Consider the following 16453-nt stretch of genomic DNA (forward strand, 5'->3'; position numbering starts at 1 on the left):
AATTTGCAGTGCTGTCTTTGTCTGGTAAGCACTGTGCAAGCTGCGGTATGACCATGAGTCTATCCTGGCTTTTGCGGGATTTTAGGACCATGGGAAGTAGAAGTAAAATAAGAATAGAAGAGTGAGAAATTTTTTTTATTGAATGGAACTGTCCAAATTTCTAAACTCTGTATCTCTCTTTTTTTTTTTAATCTATTTTAAGCCACAACCAAAGCCAACAGAAATCCACAGAAAAGCCCTTGCTGACTTCACTGAGTTTTGGCTCACCCCATCTAATGTAGAACTTCATCCTGTAAAAAGGTCACTATCAATAATTCATGCAATGATACTTCATCTTCCCCTCATGTCATGTTTTGTTGTAATTACAGTTTCTAGAAACACAGGTAAGAATTTATTAGCTGGCAGCTCAGCAATCAGCATATAACAGTGCTTCTCTGCAGAAAATGCTCTTCTGCAGTGACATGCCCTTTTTTCCCCACAGTAGAGCCTCTCATCCTTTTTTGTTCAGCCTTTATAAGATTTACTTTCCCTATTTCTTCCTGTCTGCAAGGAGTAAACTTTGTTAGTTGATTGATTTATTGAATAAATGTAAGCAATTGAAAATGTTTGTGGGTCTGTATTATTTTAACATCATCATGGCTAGGCTTCGTGAATGAAGACCTGGGGAGGGCACTACCCATGTTTGTTACAAGTGCACTGGTGGTTAAAAAGGCCATAAACAGATTACATTACATTAGTAGGTATTTATGCTACTATAACTATAGATAATTTTTTCTATTCTAAAATATGTTCATTTAAAATTTCAAATCAAGAATGTTTGTTCAGAATTAGCTTTGCTGATATAACTTCTCTGTTTCATTCTCTTAGTGATATGTGCAGTATAGCACATCTCATCTCATACTGCTGTTTCATAAATGTTATGTTATAAACTTGCAGTGAAAATGAGATCATCAATAGATAATCTCGGTGAACAATATTTTTTATTACTCACTGAGTAATTAGTGGTACTATTTAGTTCCTATATTACCAACCTATGTTGCCACATCAGGTGATACGGAAATTTGCTCATTTTTTGAGATAATAATGAATCAATATGCCAGCAGGTAGCTAGAAAGTCTCTCAGATTATTTAGTCCAGAGTCTCTGGTCAGTGGTCATTAAAGATTAAATTGTGTGTCTTGTTCCGCCATAAAAGTTTCATCTATGGCATTTATGTTGAAGCCAGTCCTAAAGATTTAGTCTGTGGAAGAATCTTCCTGCAAAGTACTGAACCTTTCTTCAAAATTATAATCAGTTAAGCACATACATAGCCCAGAGTACTAATACCCAACCAGAAGCTTTCTAGCTCATATTAGACTCCCTAGTTTTATCAAGGAAATAAGACATTTATCACATCCTGTCATAAATGTTTATGCGTGGTTAATATTCAGATGGCATCTATAAGTAAACTTTCATTAGTTGTAATAAAGCTTTTTTGCAGTACAACTAGACTAAACTAAGGTTACTTGCAGACACTCTGGTTTAACAGAAAAATGGCACAGTGTACAGTTATATGCTGGCACAACCCACGTCTTCACTGAATGTCATTAAATAAGATGCATTCTGTTAAGATCATGTGGGTCTCTGCTATTCTGATAAAAGTAGCCTTTTCATCTTCCAGAAATTTCTTGTGCCACAGTATTTGAGGACTGTGCCATGTCCCTTTGCAAAAGATAAATTATCCTCCATGTAACCGGAATAGAGACACAAAAAAGCTGGGACCTAGGTCTAAAATGCAGTTCTGTCAGCAGAAACAGTTTAGATGCCTAGAGTACTTAGTGTATCCCAAACTCAGTTATTCAAAACTGCACTTTTGCCTTGTCCTTTGGTTTGATTTCTTTTTTTTCTTGTTTCTTTCACCTGTTTCTTTCTGGATGTACATGCTAGGATGATGCCATCCTTCTTCACAGACCATCCTTTTCTGAATGTCCTTATACTGTGCCTGGGAGATCTCATTACCCATGCAAATGGAGCCTCTCATATTGCCCATCCTATCATCTCATATGATTCAGGTATCTCAGCTGAGGTACTTACAACTTTTTCACAATTAATTGTTTGCATAATGTTGTCGTACCATGCAACTGTGCTTGTTGTATATTGGTTTAATAGCTACCATTTACTTAGCATCCTTCTACAGCCTAATATGAGGGCTATCTTTTCTTCTGCCAGCCAGAAATCTCATGGACTTTTTCCTGTACATTCTGCTTCCTAAGTTTACTTGATGTATTCTTATAATAGAAAGCCACTGTGAATACTCTCAGTTTCTAAGGGCTCTTAAGGTAAATTGCAACATCTGAAGAGCATTCTCATCATAGCTCTTTTTATATCTTTTGGTCTTTCTGGAAATGGCCTGGCTACAAACAACTTACTAGTGGGTGCTCATGGCTCGATGGGATTGCGGACAAAAAAACTTAAAAATGTCTATGTGGCTGATGCGAGACTTAGCTTTATTATTTCAAACTCTTTCACTACAGAGAAGTGCTAAGCCAAAGAGGGAAGGTGAATGTTTGGTACTTTACAACACTTTCCTCATTTCGTGAGAAGGCAAATTCCCTTTTCAAGGCAAAACCATGAGCTTTCATCAGTAGCCAGTGTGTAAAAGTCATGCCTGTCCCTCCCGGTTTTGATCTTTGTATGTTTACTCACTGAGTGTCCTGGGCTAGGGCAACCCTGGAAGGGAGACACAACTTCTTTGCCATTCGATTCCAAATAATAAGTCAAGAGAAATACTCTGAGGTGTGTAGCTAAAGGTATAGTTAACTTAAGATTCCCTAAGCAAACTATGCTTGACTGTAACTCATGTTGACTTTCTCTTATCTTTCTCTTTTTTTTTTGAACTTGAAGAAACTTTCTAATGGACAACATTAAAATCCATCCACTTTATTGTTTTACTTCTTAATCGATTTCCTTTTTATTCTTGGCTTCCTGTATTTTTCATAGAGTTGCTCATGGACTTAAAGTTCAAAAAGAAGAAAACAAGTCTTGGTCATATAATGCCTGGTCCTTTGTGAAGAAGCACATGCTTCCTTTGGTCAGTATCCAAAGACTTCTCAGTCAAGTATCTGGGGAAAAATGTCTACTCTTGTATTTTTCACATCCTCCTTTTTTATTTTTCTGACATTGGTGCTATTATTACTCCTTTGGCCATCATGAAGGAAAACAGCCTTGCACAGACTCCCTGACACAGTACACCAAGCAGCTCCTCATGGAAACCACTTCTTTGTAAACTGCTTTTCTTAGCAGGCTTTTTTAACCATTAGTTAAATTAGAGTGGCATCTGGATTTCACAGTTTTCTCTACAAGAATTTTCTGTGATCTGATCTCTATTAATTAGGCAGTGTTTTTCCTGGGATCTGTTTCCAGAAAAGTTTTTATACTCTTAGATAGTGTTGCTGTCACAAACTGCCTCAGGTTTACTTCAGTTTCAGCTCTAGCCTGACCATCAAGTTCTTAAATTTTAAATAGAACCTTATGCTTAATTGTGATAAGAAGACAGACTTCTAGCAGTATAAACTGAGGAGACAACAGTGCTATATCAATTTATTCCAGCTGAGGATCAGGCGACAAATATAACTAAAAATTCAAACAGGTACAGTGCAAAAACTTTATGATTTACTTATTTTTATTTTTGTAACTTGAAGAATATAGTAAATTTAAAACAAATCCCTTGTGAAAGTGCAGAATTAGTGGAGAATACTTTCACTTTTTTTTTAGCACAATTACAGATTTCTGTAAGACAGACATAGTACACTACAAAAATTCTCATTGGAAGAGAGTTTATAATTATAAAAGTTATAGCTCTTATAAATCCCTAATTTTTTTGTTTGTTTTTAATAACTCGTTTCAGACATGTTAATTATCAGATGCTTCATTAGGAGATTGTGATAGTGATAGCTTCTTAGTGTTGCTGTGGTATTAGTCATTTGGGTATTTTATGCCTGTGTCCTTTAGCCAAGTCCTTTCTTTTCCATTAGTGGACTGATTTTCTGAGCAGCAGAGCATAAGACAGAGAAACTGAACAGACTGAGCGGTAGCCAGTAGCTTAAATAAATTTTGTACCTGGCAATGTAAGTAGTTTTCCTCTCACATGTGTAGAGCTGAGTCCCATGGAACTTCCTTGTACCCTGTCATTCTTACCCTCAGCCCAAGGTCCTCAGTCCCTTCCTTTGAAGACCTCCACTCTCTGCAGCTGAAGATTAAACCAATCAACCAGATCAGTTTTACTGAGTGGTATAGACTCTAAGCTCCCAGGGAGCCATCTCAGAAATGGATCCTGAAAGTTATGTTTCGCAATGGCTTCTGTTGTCCCTGGACAAGGCTTTTGGGACAGAGAAGAAATAACGAAACACATACGGTTTTGCTGTTCAGAACGGTTTTGCTGTTCAGAACGCCTCATGCGAATGAGATGGCAAGAATCTTGTGCTTCCATGCTAAATACAGAGCAGTTTTGTGGTTCCTATGCAGTGCTAATGAGGTTTTCCCCCTTAACAAATCTGTTTACTTAGGCTACAGTAGCTTGTGGGATATACCATGCATTGTTCTCACACTCATGTGATATGTATGTTTTCGGAACCACAACACCTCCCACAGTAAACTTATACACAACAATATACAAACAATGCCTGGGAAAAATGACTGTGATATTATTTAATTCGAATCTACCTTTATATTTAGACAACTTCACTGCCCATCAAGTTTAGACTCTCTGTGGACTCGGATAGTTTCATTGTCTGCATGAGTATCCACCAGCAGTTAAGCACCAGGCATGGAATTAGAAAGCTTGCAAGCTCAAAGCACTTGAATGCAGGCTCACAGACTTCTCTCTGGCTAAGCAGACGGGAAACAGGTAAACAGTTCGCTTCAGACTGAGTCATTAAATCAGCATATATAGAGGATAAGCAGGGGAAGCAAAAGGAAATGACAGATGAAGAAAACATACAGTCACAACCTGTACTCGCTGTCTTAAAACCATGTAACTTGAAGAGAGCAATATTCTAAGACTGGGAAGGGAAGGATGAAAAAAAAACTTTATGTTGTATCTGTACAGATGCTAACATAGAGATGTTTAAATTGGAGCTGTTTGAAGGTTGAAAGGCATTTGCACCTAAGTGAAGATGACATGTTGGTTCTTATGCTGGACTAGAAATTGGTCTTAAATGTGACCAATTTCTCAGTCTCAGGCATCAGTTCAAAGGTTCACATGAAGGAAGTTAATAACACTCTTGTGATTCCTAGCAGATACATGTCCTTACACAAGCTTATACTAGCAAATTTGGTATGAAATTGGATATCATAGGAGGCCTCAGCAAAAGGGCCATGTATTGAAAAGACAGATTCAAGGTAAGAGCTCCCTAAAAGGATGAATGCATACAGTTATGAACATGTTGGGTAAACTGTTTCTATTATTAGATAAACTTTTCCATTTTCAGGTCCAGTTTTGTAAATTCTCCATTCTATTTTTAAAAAGTTTATGGGATTCATAAATATTTGGTACAGTTTTCCTGAAAAGTCTGCAAGATTTGTTTTAAAGGATGTTTTACTATTTCTCTCATTATCACTATTAGCTCATAGGACTTTCTTTATACACTAGTTTTTGTAAAATAGACCTGTTTTTTTTTTAATGTTATGGAAATAAGGAACAGCCCATGTAGCTGGCTATGCTACAGTTTAGCAAGGGAAAGATTCATGGAAATGACAGACCAGATGGCAAAACTTTTACTCTATAGACTGCTTTATCAAAGTTATTGCTGATAATTTAAATGCCTTTTCTTGAACATGTAAAATTTAAATTAACTAACAGTCAAAAAAAATTAAGATATTAACATGAAAAGTGCAATATGCAACTTGAAGACTATAATGTTCCTAGTAATTGCAAAATTGACGGTCAATCTATTAGCTTCCTTTGCCCTGAATTTTGCAATATTCCATCTTCAAATTAAATTAGATTCTACAACAAAGATATCAACAAAACCAGGTCAAATTCCTTAAAGAATCACGCATAAGTGCTTCCCAAATCCTGAAATCAGTCTTATAAAAGAGGGTGCAAATATACTGGAAAGACATGACAGCATGAATTAGCCTGATGCGATCTGATGAGTTAATCGTCAGAGTTGTCACCGTAGGGTAGGATTTACTGATTTCAGTGTCCGAAGTATCAGATCTTCATGAAGTTATGTTATTGAAATTGTTGTCCATGGAGTGCTAGCAAGAATAACATTTTAGCTTGAAATGAGTAGCATCGGTTTTGTTCATAAATAGATCAAGGTAGGGAATTACATACCACCCCAGCAGCAAGACCATGTGTGTATTTCTATGCATTTTCACAGTGACACATTGATGGATATGTACTGGCACTTTCCTGATTTAAAACTCCTTGTACACAGGTGAATGCTGAAATTAAAATACCAGTTCGCTGAATTAGTTTAGAAGTGCCTCTCAGATCTGTCACTATTTCTCTTCTTATGAGTAGTTAGCTAAACATGTATTGAAAGACAATTGGAATTACAATAATATGTTGCACTCAAAGTAATATTCAACTCATAATGTCCTAGCATTTTGCATGCAAAGGTTGGCAAGTACATAAACAACGATCCATCTGAGACATGCTGTTGTTTTCATCTGTGGCTGTTCAAGTGTTTCCCGTGAAATGAGCAGTGCTATTCTCATTGAAAGAAGCAAGCCCATTTATTCAACCTTGAGTGCCTATGAAGGAGCCAAAGGGCATCAAAAGTTGCAGCCAAGAGGCAGCCAAGGATTCCTTTTGGTCAGAAGAATACTCACACGTAGTATAGCATGCTAGAAATGATTAATTCTCCCAGACAGGGGATGGGCATGCCCAGGCACTCCAGAATGTATCACTCTTGTTGGACACGTACAAGCTGATGACACAAGCTGTTTTCAGTAGATACAACAAGCTTGGAAAGTATCACATTTATTGTGTATCCTATGTACCATGAATTTGCTTATGCATAGTGCACCCTGAAAAAGTCAGGTTCACCATGTCCCTCTAGAGGGTTGATGGAGCACACACACATGAAACCAATAGTAAACTGCAGTTCACAGGCTTAGGATCTCCAGAGAGTTTGCAGCCCATTTGTAGGGGCTGCAGGATGTCTGGCAAATACTGAGACTTTCCAGATTCTCACTGAATGAGAGAACACACACAGGGCAAGGAGAAGAGCTGGTGGCACAAGGCTTTGGATAATTTTCAGTCAGGAGGGGGGGCCAACATGGCTGTACCAGACATCTTATCTTAAGGTGCTTTTTCTACATCAATGACTGCATTGCAGTGTAGAGATACCTAAGCTAGCTGTGGTAGTAGTAGCACAACACAGGCTGTCTGTGTTTGCAAGTAGTGCAGCCCAACAGGAGTGAATCTGTAGAGCAAATAGTTGGTGCTGAAGACCTGAATTCTACATTGTACCATTTAATGTTGTGTTGGTGTGTTTGTTTTAATTCAGATTAGCTCTCTTTCAATCCCAGGACATGAATGCAGTTTGCAGCTGCAGTCCACTGAGTCTGCTCCTGAAGAAATTCTTTGAGATTAGTTCAAAATGGATCCAGTTTGCATAGTGCAAGATTCCTCCACAGTAAGAAAAGAGCACAGTAAAGAGAGACAATCGAGAGAGTCACTTCAGCTCTGTACTCCTCATCCAGACTAGAACTCTAAAGTGAATGTCCCCAGAGAAGTCAGCATGAACTGATTTAGCAATCCAAGCAGTTGGATTTGTCGGTCTATGCAGATGTCCATGCTTGCACAGCAGAACTGCTGGTGGTGTCTGAGCTTGCCAGCTCAATTCACTCCACAGTGCATTGCAGGCTTTAGCCAAGATCAAGAGTGATTTTAGCAACATAAAGAGTCCAAAGGTCGGGAAAGAGAAAATATTTTAGAGCTGCTCTCTTACTGTGTGCTGGTATTGAATCTTGCTGACAAAAACTGATGTGTGAAAACCTTAGGCTGATGGTTTCAAAAGTAATCTTTGTCCTGGTGTCAGCATTTTGAGTTATAAGGCAAGAGAATGTAAGGAAGCCAAACTGAGAAGCCATTTTTGAAGATTTAGGCACAAAAGACTTGCCTAAGCCCACACAGGAGGTCATAGGCAGAAACATACAACAGTCATCTAAGAGGCAATGATCCAGGATTTTGAAATCATGCGGAGAGAACTAGAGTAGTATGGAGGATTTATACCTTTAGTAAAATAGAAATAGAGTTTGCTGTTCACAGTAGCAAGGCATATTACTGTTGTCTGGGTAAAACCAGGCTTCAGAATTTGTAGCTGAAACTGCTGAAGATTGCTCCATTTTACATTTTAAATTGCCTTTTGTTTTTAATCTTTGGGTAAAGTAGTTTATTTCTGGAAAAGCATATAAACCTATTCGCATTTTAAAAAATATTTAAATAACTACATGCTAATGGAAGCAAATGTCTGAGGAAAGAAGACAATGTAGATACAGCTGAAACCAATAACATTATACTAAGATCTCCACCATTTGCAAAACTTCAGAAGAAAAGTAAGTTACAAGCGGAGGATAAATGTCACAGGCTCTCATCAATGATCTTTATCCAGGTGATATTGAAAGCAAACGCATTGACACTATTGACATACAGCCATATGGGAAGTGAGAAAAGGGAACGCAGAAACATGTTTGTCAGTGCCATATCTCCTGAGTTACGCAGATGCAATTGTGTGACACACCCTGCAGTAAAGAGCTCTGGAGTCTTGAAGATGGCAGTCAAATTTAGCAACAGGTTCTCAAAATGGGGGCAGAATCTCATGTCAGAGTTTGCTGAAGTTACAAAACATACACTGATCATCTTATCTGCTGAAATATATGTATCCATTTCCATACACAGCAAGCAAAATTACATTACTCTTCACTCACGTTTCTAAATGGGTATTTGTTTGTTGATGGCTATTTTTAAAGCAAATAGAAATTAATGTTGTCTTTGCATAAAAACTTGTAGATGTTTGGATCAAGAGCTCCAAATGAATGTTTTGGCTAATCCAAAATTTGTGCTACTTCTTTTAATCCTTCATATATAGATGTGCCTGAACTGTTCTGGCTTATGTGAAGTTTGTCTGTGACTTACACAGAATGGTAGACTCAGCTTTTAAAGGCAATAATTTGATTTGTTCCTGCAATTCATCTTAGATCGCCTTCAGATTTGTACAAGACAACGTGATTCAGGATATTTGAAATAATCACTGTGATGAAATACTGGGTGATAGGAATGCAGCCTGCTGCCCTGCAGATGAATTCTGCCTAACAGGTAACAATTCCCCATCCATTCAAGTATCTTGCAATCTTAAGTATTCTGCCAAGAATCAAAAATAAGGGAGATGTGGGTAGCATCACCACATAGCCCTAAAATGCAGTATTCCCACAGCTAGTGGCAGACACTGGGTTTGCAAGGCATCAGGGCTGAGCCTTGTCAGGTTTACTGTCTTTAAACTTTTCTTGACCTCCCTCAACTTTGTTTTACATGGCTTGGCTCTAACAGCAGTTCTTCTAATTGAAATTAGAGTTTGGTTGTAATGTGGAGCTGTAGACTGGTGAAGAAAGAGTCAGATGTAAAAGCATGTTAGCAAACATATAAACTGATGTTATGCAGACCCTAGAGGGAAGAAGCCATTACCATGAACATCATATTCCCTGCAGTAACCAATTCCCGATGCTGACAGCTCACCATAACATCCCAAAGCACTGCCATCAAAATGAAACCACCAACCTTGGGACCTAGCAGAGGAGGGGAAAGGTGAGGATAATATCAGGAAAAGGAGTAAAAACTAGAAAGTGTGTATAGGTTTTAACTGTAGTATTATTAATATTACCTTTTTTTTCCTGTATGGACTTCTTTTTCTGCAATAATTGTATCTGCTCTAGCAATGGTTCTTGTGTTAGACTGTTAAGATTCAGTTATACTAATTATAAATTCTTGGTTTTATATGTATGAGACGTGTTTCCTCTTTGCCCAGAAACATGATTTTGAGTGTAACAATAGATAGAGATCAAAAAACAGAGTTTCTGAATGCATTCTGGGATAAACTTTCAAAGGATCACCAAAAAAGAACATACCTTATATATACATTTCTGTATTAACAGTTCTGACAAATTATTGCACCTGAATAAAAGAACAGAAAAATCACAGGAGACCGTGTGCAACAGAAAATAGGTGCAGTTTCAGATTTTGTGGGGAAATTAAGAAAGGCGCTTCAAAATTTTTCCCTTGACATCCAAAATACAGACACAAAAAACCTGTACTGCTTTAGTCTCCTTTTTTGTTGTTTATCCAAAGAATTTTTTGTTTTTCCTTTGTCAAATATTTTGGCTCATGAATGTGAAAAATTTAGCATGTTATTCACAATAGATTGAATAAATACAGGGATTTTCCAAGGGTGAGGTAGGGAGTGTGTACAGATCAGTAATATTTTCCTCTGTCAGTGGGCAAGCAACTCTGTGCAACTGGGTCAGAGCAAGGATGGCTCTTAACTATGTAATCTACTCAGTTTATTCCGTATTTTTAAGCTTAAGAAGAAATCAGAATGATCATCCATGTTTGTATGATCTTCTCAGTAATTAAAGTGAGGTTCACACCAGGCCATGCATTCTGAGATGAGCTTGTGCTATTAGTGGCTTTCATCTGCTTCCCTACCGTTTGTTTTACTGTATGCACAGATGAATATTGCCTCAGGAAAAAGATCTGTAGAAAATCCTTCACTTGCAGATTTGTAGAATAAACTATTTGGATCTCAGCGCAAGTATTTGCTCTCAGTGCACGCGCATAATTTTCCCATGAATGGGATTTATGTGTGCACATCAAAAGAGTAAAATCCCTAAGGGCTCAGTTTAAACCAACAATAGCAAAGAAATTCAGGAATCTCCCACCAGAGCATGCCCTGCTTTGCCTATTTTATATCACGCAGACTTTGAATGAAATCTGTGGCAGCCAGGCAAAACAGGACATGCATTGGCTTTATGGTTGTTCATTTTTAAAGGCTTAAAATTAAGCTCTTAAGAACTCACTGGCTTCCTAATGAGAGCACATCACCCATGAGAGATAGTGTTGGTGATAGCTGGATGCATGCAAGGTGAAGGGGTGCTCACCCCCACATGCTTGTGTGGCAGCAGCGTGGGTGTACTCACAACCATTACTCTTAACAAGGTTTTCCTGGATATGAAGGGAAAAGGCTGCGAAGTACAAAGGAGGTGCTGTGGAGGTGGCATTATCTCTGTGATGGGGCTGGGGTAAGGGTACCCGAGTTTTGGACCATTTCTGTTCTGTTTCTGAGCCGCAGAGGCCTGATCTATAGGTCTGAACGAGAGGCTGAGAGCAATGGGTCCCCCACTGCGGGGGCTGGCTTCTCAGGATGCTGCTGCTGAAGCCGGGGGATACTAATACTACTACTAATAATAATAACAGCAACAATAACAGTAATAATACCACCAATAACAACAGAATAAAATTCTCTGTAACTATATGAAATTATATGCTTAAAAATAATTAATTATATTCTACTATTTTCTAATTTTATATTCTTAAGGATAATAATAATATTAATCCCAAATATTCTCCTCCTGCATTAAAAAAAAAAAAAAAAACAACAAAAAAAAACCACCACAAAACCCAAAACCTTCAAAGGGGAATAATAATAGCCAGAAACCCCTGAGCACAAAGTGATGCGGAGGGAGGCGCCGGCCCCGCCCCGGCCCCGCGCAGCCCCGGGCGCGGAGCGGTGCGGACCGAGCTGCGCGGGCCGGAGCGGAGCGAGGCGGAGGCGGAGCGCGGCGATGTGCAGGATGTCGTTCAAGGTGAGCCGGGCGCCGGGGAGAGGGGCGGGGGGATGCGCCTTTGGGTTCCCGCTTTGCGCTTGCCGTGCCGGCAGTCCGTGAAGTGCTCCGTCATATTCATGGGTTCGGGGATTGATTTGATTTTTTTTTTTTTTTTTAGGAAAAACGAGGGTGGTTTAGGGCGGAGGGAAAGAAAACGGCAGCGTCCTTCCCGGGCTATGGGGTGCACTGGGAGTGCTGCGGTGGCAGCTGATAGAGCGGACGCTTTCCACAGCTGACAGCCCCAAAAGGGTGCGTGGCTTGTGTTACATAAACTGCGAGACTCCGTGGAGCGTAAAGCTGGCTTTAGGGTGGCCGGGCTCCTGTGCTGTGGGTTTTGGTGCAGTCAGGAGCCTCCTCTTCACTTTTCCAACCGTCTCTGCTGGTGCTGGTTGTGTAATAGTTAGGAGGCAGCCTTTATCCGTGCTCTTCCTTTCAGGCTGTGGTGTCCACTGAAGCCAGGCTGGTTCATTCCCTTTGCTGCCTCCAGTTCCTGTCACTTTTTGTACTTCTTCCAACCAAACCCATGCAACAGCTCTCATTTCAAAAGATTGCCTGAAATAAGTTTTTTAATCTGAGGACAGGATTAAAAAGGTTATTTGGCAAAGAGGGAAGCAAGCAGCAATTTACTAATTATGTTAACAGATAATATTTATGATGGATGTACATCTTCTCCTTAGTTATGCACTTCCTGGATGCTGTGCTTGCCCTTCTCTTATTGATCAGCAGCTCAGTGCCAGTCCTTTGCCATATTGCTTGTGTTGCATTACTTTATTTGATGGATTATTCCCTGTACCTACTGTCAAGTTATCTCCCCCATGAAGTGTCAGTGCTTCAGAGGCACCATGTCAGCTCAGTGGTGGTGTAGCGGGTGGTTTCCACCTGCAGTTACAGCCCTGGCAAGCAGGAGAATACCTTTGTTCACAGTGCAGCTCAGCCTTATACTTGGTGGTGAAATCACAGGGTCATGCAATGGTTTGTGTTGGAAGGGACCTTAAAGATCATCTCGTACCAACCCCTCTGGCATAAGTAGGGACACCTCCCACTAGACCAGGTTGCCCAAAATCCCATCCAAGCTGGCTTTGGACACTTCTAGGGATGGAGCATCCACAGCTTCTCTAGGCAACCTGTTCCAGAGCCTCACCACCCTCACAATAAAAAATTTATTTTGATCTAAACCTGCCCTCTTCCAGTTTAAAGCCATTTCCCCTTGTTACTGTCACTACATGCCCTTGTGAAAATGTGGGGGCCCTGGAGATGAACATAGTACTCCAAGTGTGGTCTCAACAGAGCAGAATAGAGGGTACCACATTCCTCAACCTGCTGGTCAAACTTCTTTTGGTGTAGCCCAGGATACACTTGGCTACAGTGCAGTCCCTGTGGTTTATTCCCATTTTGGTCCTGCAGTGGTCTCATACCTCCTTTTTTTTTCTTAGTCTTAGTCTTTTCTGTCCTTTTATTCTGTCTCTGTGAGTTTTTTTCCACCTTTATTTCTCACAAGCATCCACCGTAGCTTCATGTTCCTGGTGGTGCCAGCCCTGTCTTCTTGTATTCTCCTTTTTTTGCTTCCTTGGTTTTTTCTCCCATCCTTCAGGTCTTATTTTCTGTTATGTCTCTGTGAGCTCTTATTCTGTGCTCTGTTTCTCACTTTGTGAGAAAGTACTCCTATTCAAGGTGGCTCACTGCTTTCCTGCCCCTCTGGAGAGTTGCAGCCTGCACCTCCCTCTGCTTTATTTCTCTTTTCTGTGTCTTTTTGCTTTGCATTTTCTCTTTTTCTCAGAAAACTGTATTTTGCTTCAATCCCTACTGTCCCAGTTTGCTACTGTCTATTCATGTTTTCCATCTTAATATTCTACTTACCCACGATGTACCATTTGTCTTTCTTTCTCACTATGTGTATACACGACTATTCTCTCTTCTTCTACCAGCTTTTGCCTGTCTAACCAACATTTATATCTTGAGTGACCTTTCTTTTTTATCAGGATCCTTCATGTGAGATATATTGCTATCTAATAAAGTACTCTTTGCTCCTAAGTATCACTAACCTTTTCCATCATATCATGCTTGATCCTGGTTTCCAATTCTTCTTCTTAAAATTTTTCATTCAATTCCTCCTTTCCATTAGGACTGGATTGGAAACTAAGAAAGAAAACAGAATTTTCTTGTATTTTGACAGTAAAAGGAATACACCACTACCAGGGCTAGTGTTCTCTTTCTCCTCTCTTTTCTTTCTCTTTTCCTACTGCCTCTTTTCTTTCATCTGCAAGACCCCTGTTTAAGAACTGCACTCTTCCTCCTTAGCTGTTACCCCACTGTCACCTGCCTTTTCTCTGCAAACAGCAAGTCAAAGGTAGCCCAGGGTGCTGGTGGTAACAGCATTTAAATTATATTTTTCCCCTCAATATTCCTAAGATAACACAGATATATTAGCACAATTTATTTTTTCCTGTATCCCTGCACAGAAATGGTCTTGTCAGATTTATAATATATATTTTCCTCTAGGCCATTTTTGAATAAGTATTTTTTCTAATGTCAATACAGCATGAATATAACGCCAGCTTTTCATCTATGGGCTCTTGTAAAAGCACACAAACAATCAAAATTAATAGAACAGCCAGAGTTTGAAATAAAGCTTTAGAGAACTTGATGAAGCAAAGGAAATTTTATCCTGAAAGTTGCTGATGCTGGAGCAAATGGCATAATGAAACAAGCTATTTTCACCAAAGCTATTAACTAATCACTTTTTCAAACGTTTATCACATTCTGTTCCAGACTGTCAGTGCTGAGGATCGGTTGTTTAGTTTAAGGACGCTTTGGGAGCAGACTAGCTTTATAATAAGAATTACGTGAAAATTTTATCTGGTTAATCTTTTGAAATTCAACATTACCTCTCCCTAAGACGTATCTGATGAGAACAAGATTGAGTTCATAACTGAACAACAGCAGTCACATCCTGCAGCTTAAAACCCATTTATTGCTAAAAAATTATTCAATTATTTGAATTATTAATCCCAAAGTAGTGTCTTACATTTTGCCTATCAGTGATGTCAGTAGTGCTGATATCACCTGAAAGTGAAGAGCACAGAGGTATAAATCCTTGTTTGAAAGCAGAAGAGAAATTGCCGCACGGTACTCAATGGGGCTGTTCTTTATCATCTGAATGATTTTGCACTTACCATTCACTTTAGGAGGTAAAATAGCTCAGATTTGTATTTGCTTATTTTAATCTAATCACTGGATGGTTGATGGTGTGAGTGTGCTGTATACTCTACTTTTGTACAAGGAATCCCCAGCAGTGAGGGAGCACGAGGGGTAGTAGAAGTACTAATAGCAGTCATTGCCAATTGGGTTGAAAGCACCACAGGGAAAAATCTGGTTTTGTGTCCTTGACACACTGGAGAATTCTTCCATTCCTTGGGTCTGATCCAAAGCACAAGGACAACTTTGCTGAAGAGCTACTGTAGGAGCTACAGGGGGTGGGGGGAGGCGGCGGGGGGGGGGGCGGGGAAAGGGGTAGGAATTTATGACTCATAAGGCTAAAGACTTTGGGCTTCTATTTCCAGCCCAAGGTAACACTGGACACTTAGTTCTTTTCTCTCCTCATGTGAACTGGTGAAAGCAGGTAAGGAGTTCCTAAATAGTCATTCCAGTTCCTACCTACCTGACCAATGAAGGTGGTGGTGGTGTATGGTATGAATAATAAAATGCAGTTGCTACTGTGCCCTTGTAGTGTAAACTGGGCTAGATTAAATAAATCTTTCCCTTTATGGATATATTGCCATACCCCAAAGCTTTCTAAACTTTAAGGGATAGAGTGAGACAATAACAGGTAATGAATTTGATTTTCCATTCTATAAGGTCTAAATATAATTCTTTTGCAATAGCTTTCCACTGAATATCATAGTGTTACAGCCAATAAGACAATATTCCTAACTGCCAGCTCTATAAATAAGTTATAAATATGGGCCACTGTGTGTTTGGGTCAATTGTTTGCATTTACATAAACTTTTAGTGGTTGTAAGGCTAAAGATAGGAAGACACTACAGCATTGCCTGCAAGGAGGATATAAACTGCAAGCTCTTCTTTGATCAACATTATCTACAGATTCTCCAGGGAAATCCATGAGCTATGAAGGGAAGATCAGAATTTAGCTTATTGGGCTTGCCAAAATATTCAGACTTCTGCAGCTATATGTGCTGGTACAAGAAATACTGTTATCAATTCATAGGAAGTGACTTATAATTTATTGAACTGTTGGAACTTCTCTCATCTCAAACAGCTGCCAATTTTCAAACCTATGAATATTAAAAATGCATCCTAAGGAAAGTGCTCAGTGCAGTGGACCTGAGATAGATTGAGATTCATGATTCGTCTTGTGTCTGCTGGTTTCTGCAAAGTTTATTATCTGTATGTCAGTGAAGGGAGCAATTTAAGCTCTGCCGTATGTGTGCATTTTAAGTATCAACTGTAAAATCATTAAATCCTGATGCTCTACCACATTACATGTGCGCACTGACATTTAGACAAGGAGAAGTGTCTATTACATTTCTGAAGCTGAATGATTGACTTTTATATCCACTCTGAAC

General features: G+C 39.3%; 1 protein-coding gene across 2 annotated transcripts in view; it reads left to right on the forward strand.

The window, feature by feature from the left end:
- The first annotated feature begins 11747 nt into the window (after nt 1-11747).
- ANKRD29 (ankyrin repeat domain 29) overlaps nt 11748-16453 on the forward strand; it is a 33413-nt gene continuing 28707 nt past the window's right edge. For both annotated transcript variants that reach the window (XM_064655091.1, XM_064655100.1), the window contains exon 1: nt 11748-11849. In XM_064655091.1, the coding sequence (XP_064511161.1) occupies nt 11829-11849 (21 nt within the window). In that variant the 5' untranslated portion in view covers nt 11748-11828. The remainder of the gene's footprint in view (nt 11850-16453) is intronic.

Source organism: Pseudopipra pipra, chromosome 1 (assembly GCF_036250125.1).
Source record: "Pseudopipra pipra isolate bDixPip1 chromosome 1, bDixPip1.hap1, whole genome shotgun sequence".
In the NCBI taxonomy this organism is placed as follows: domain Eukaryota; kingdom Metazoa; phylum Chordata; class Aves; order Passeriformes; family Pipridae; genus Pseudopipra; species Pseudopipra pipra.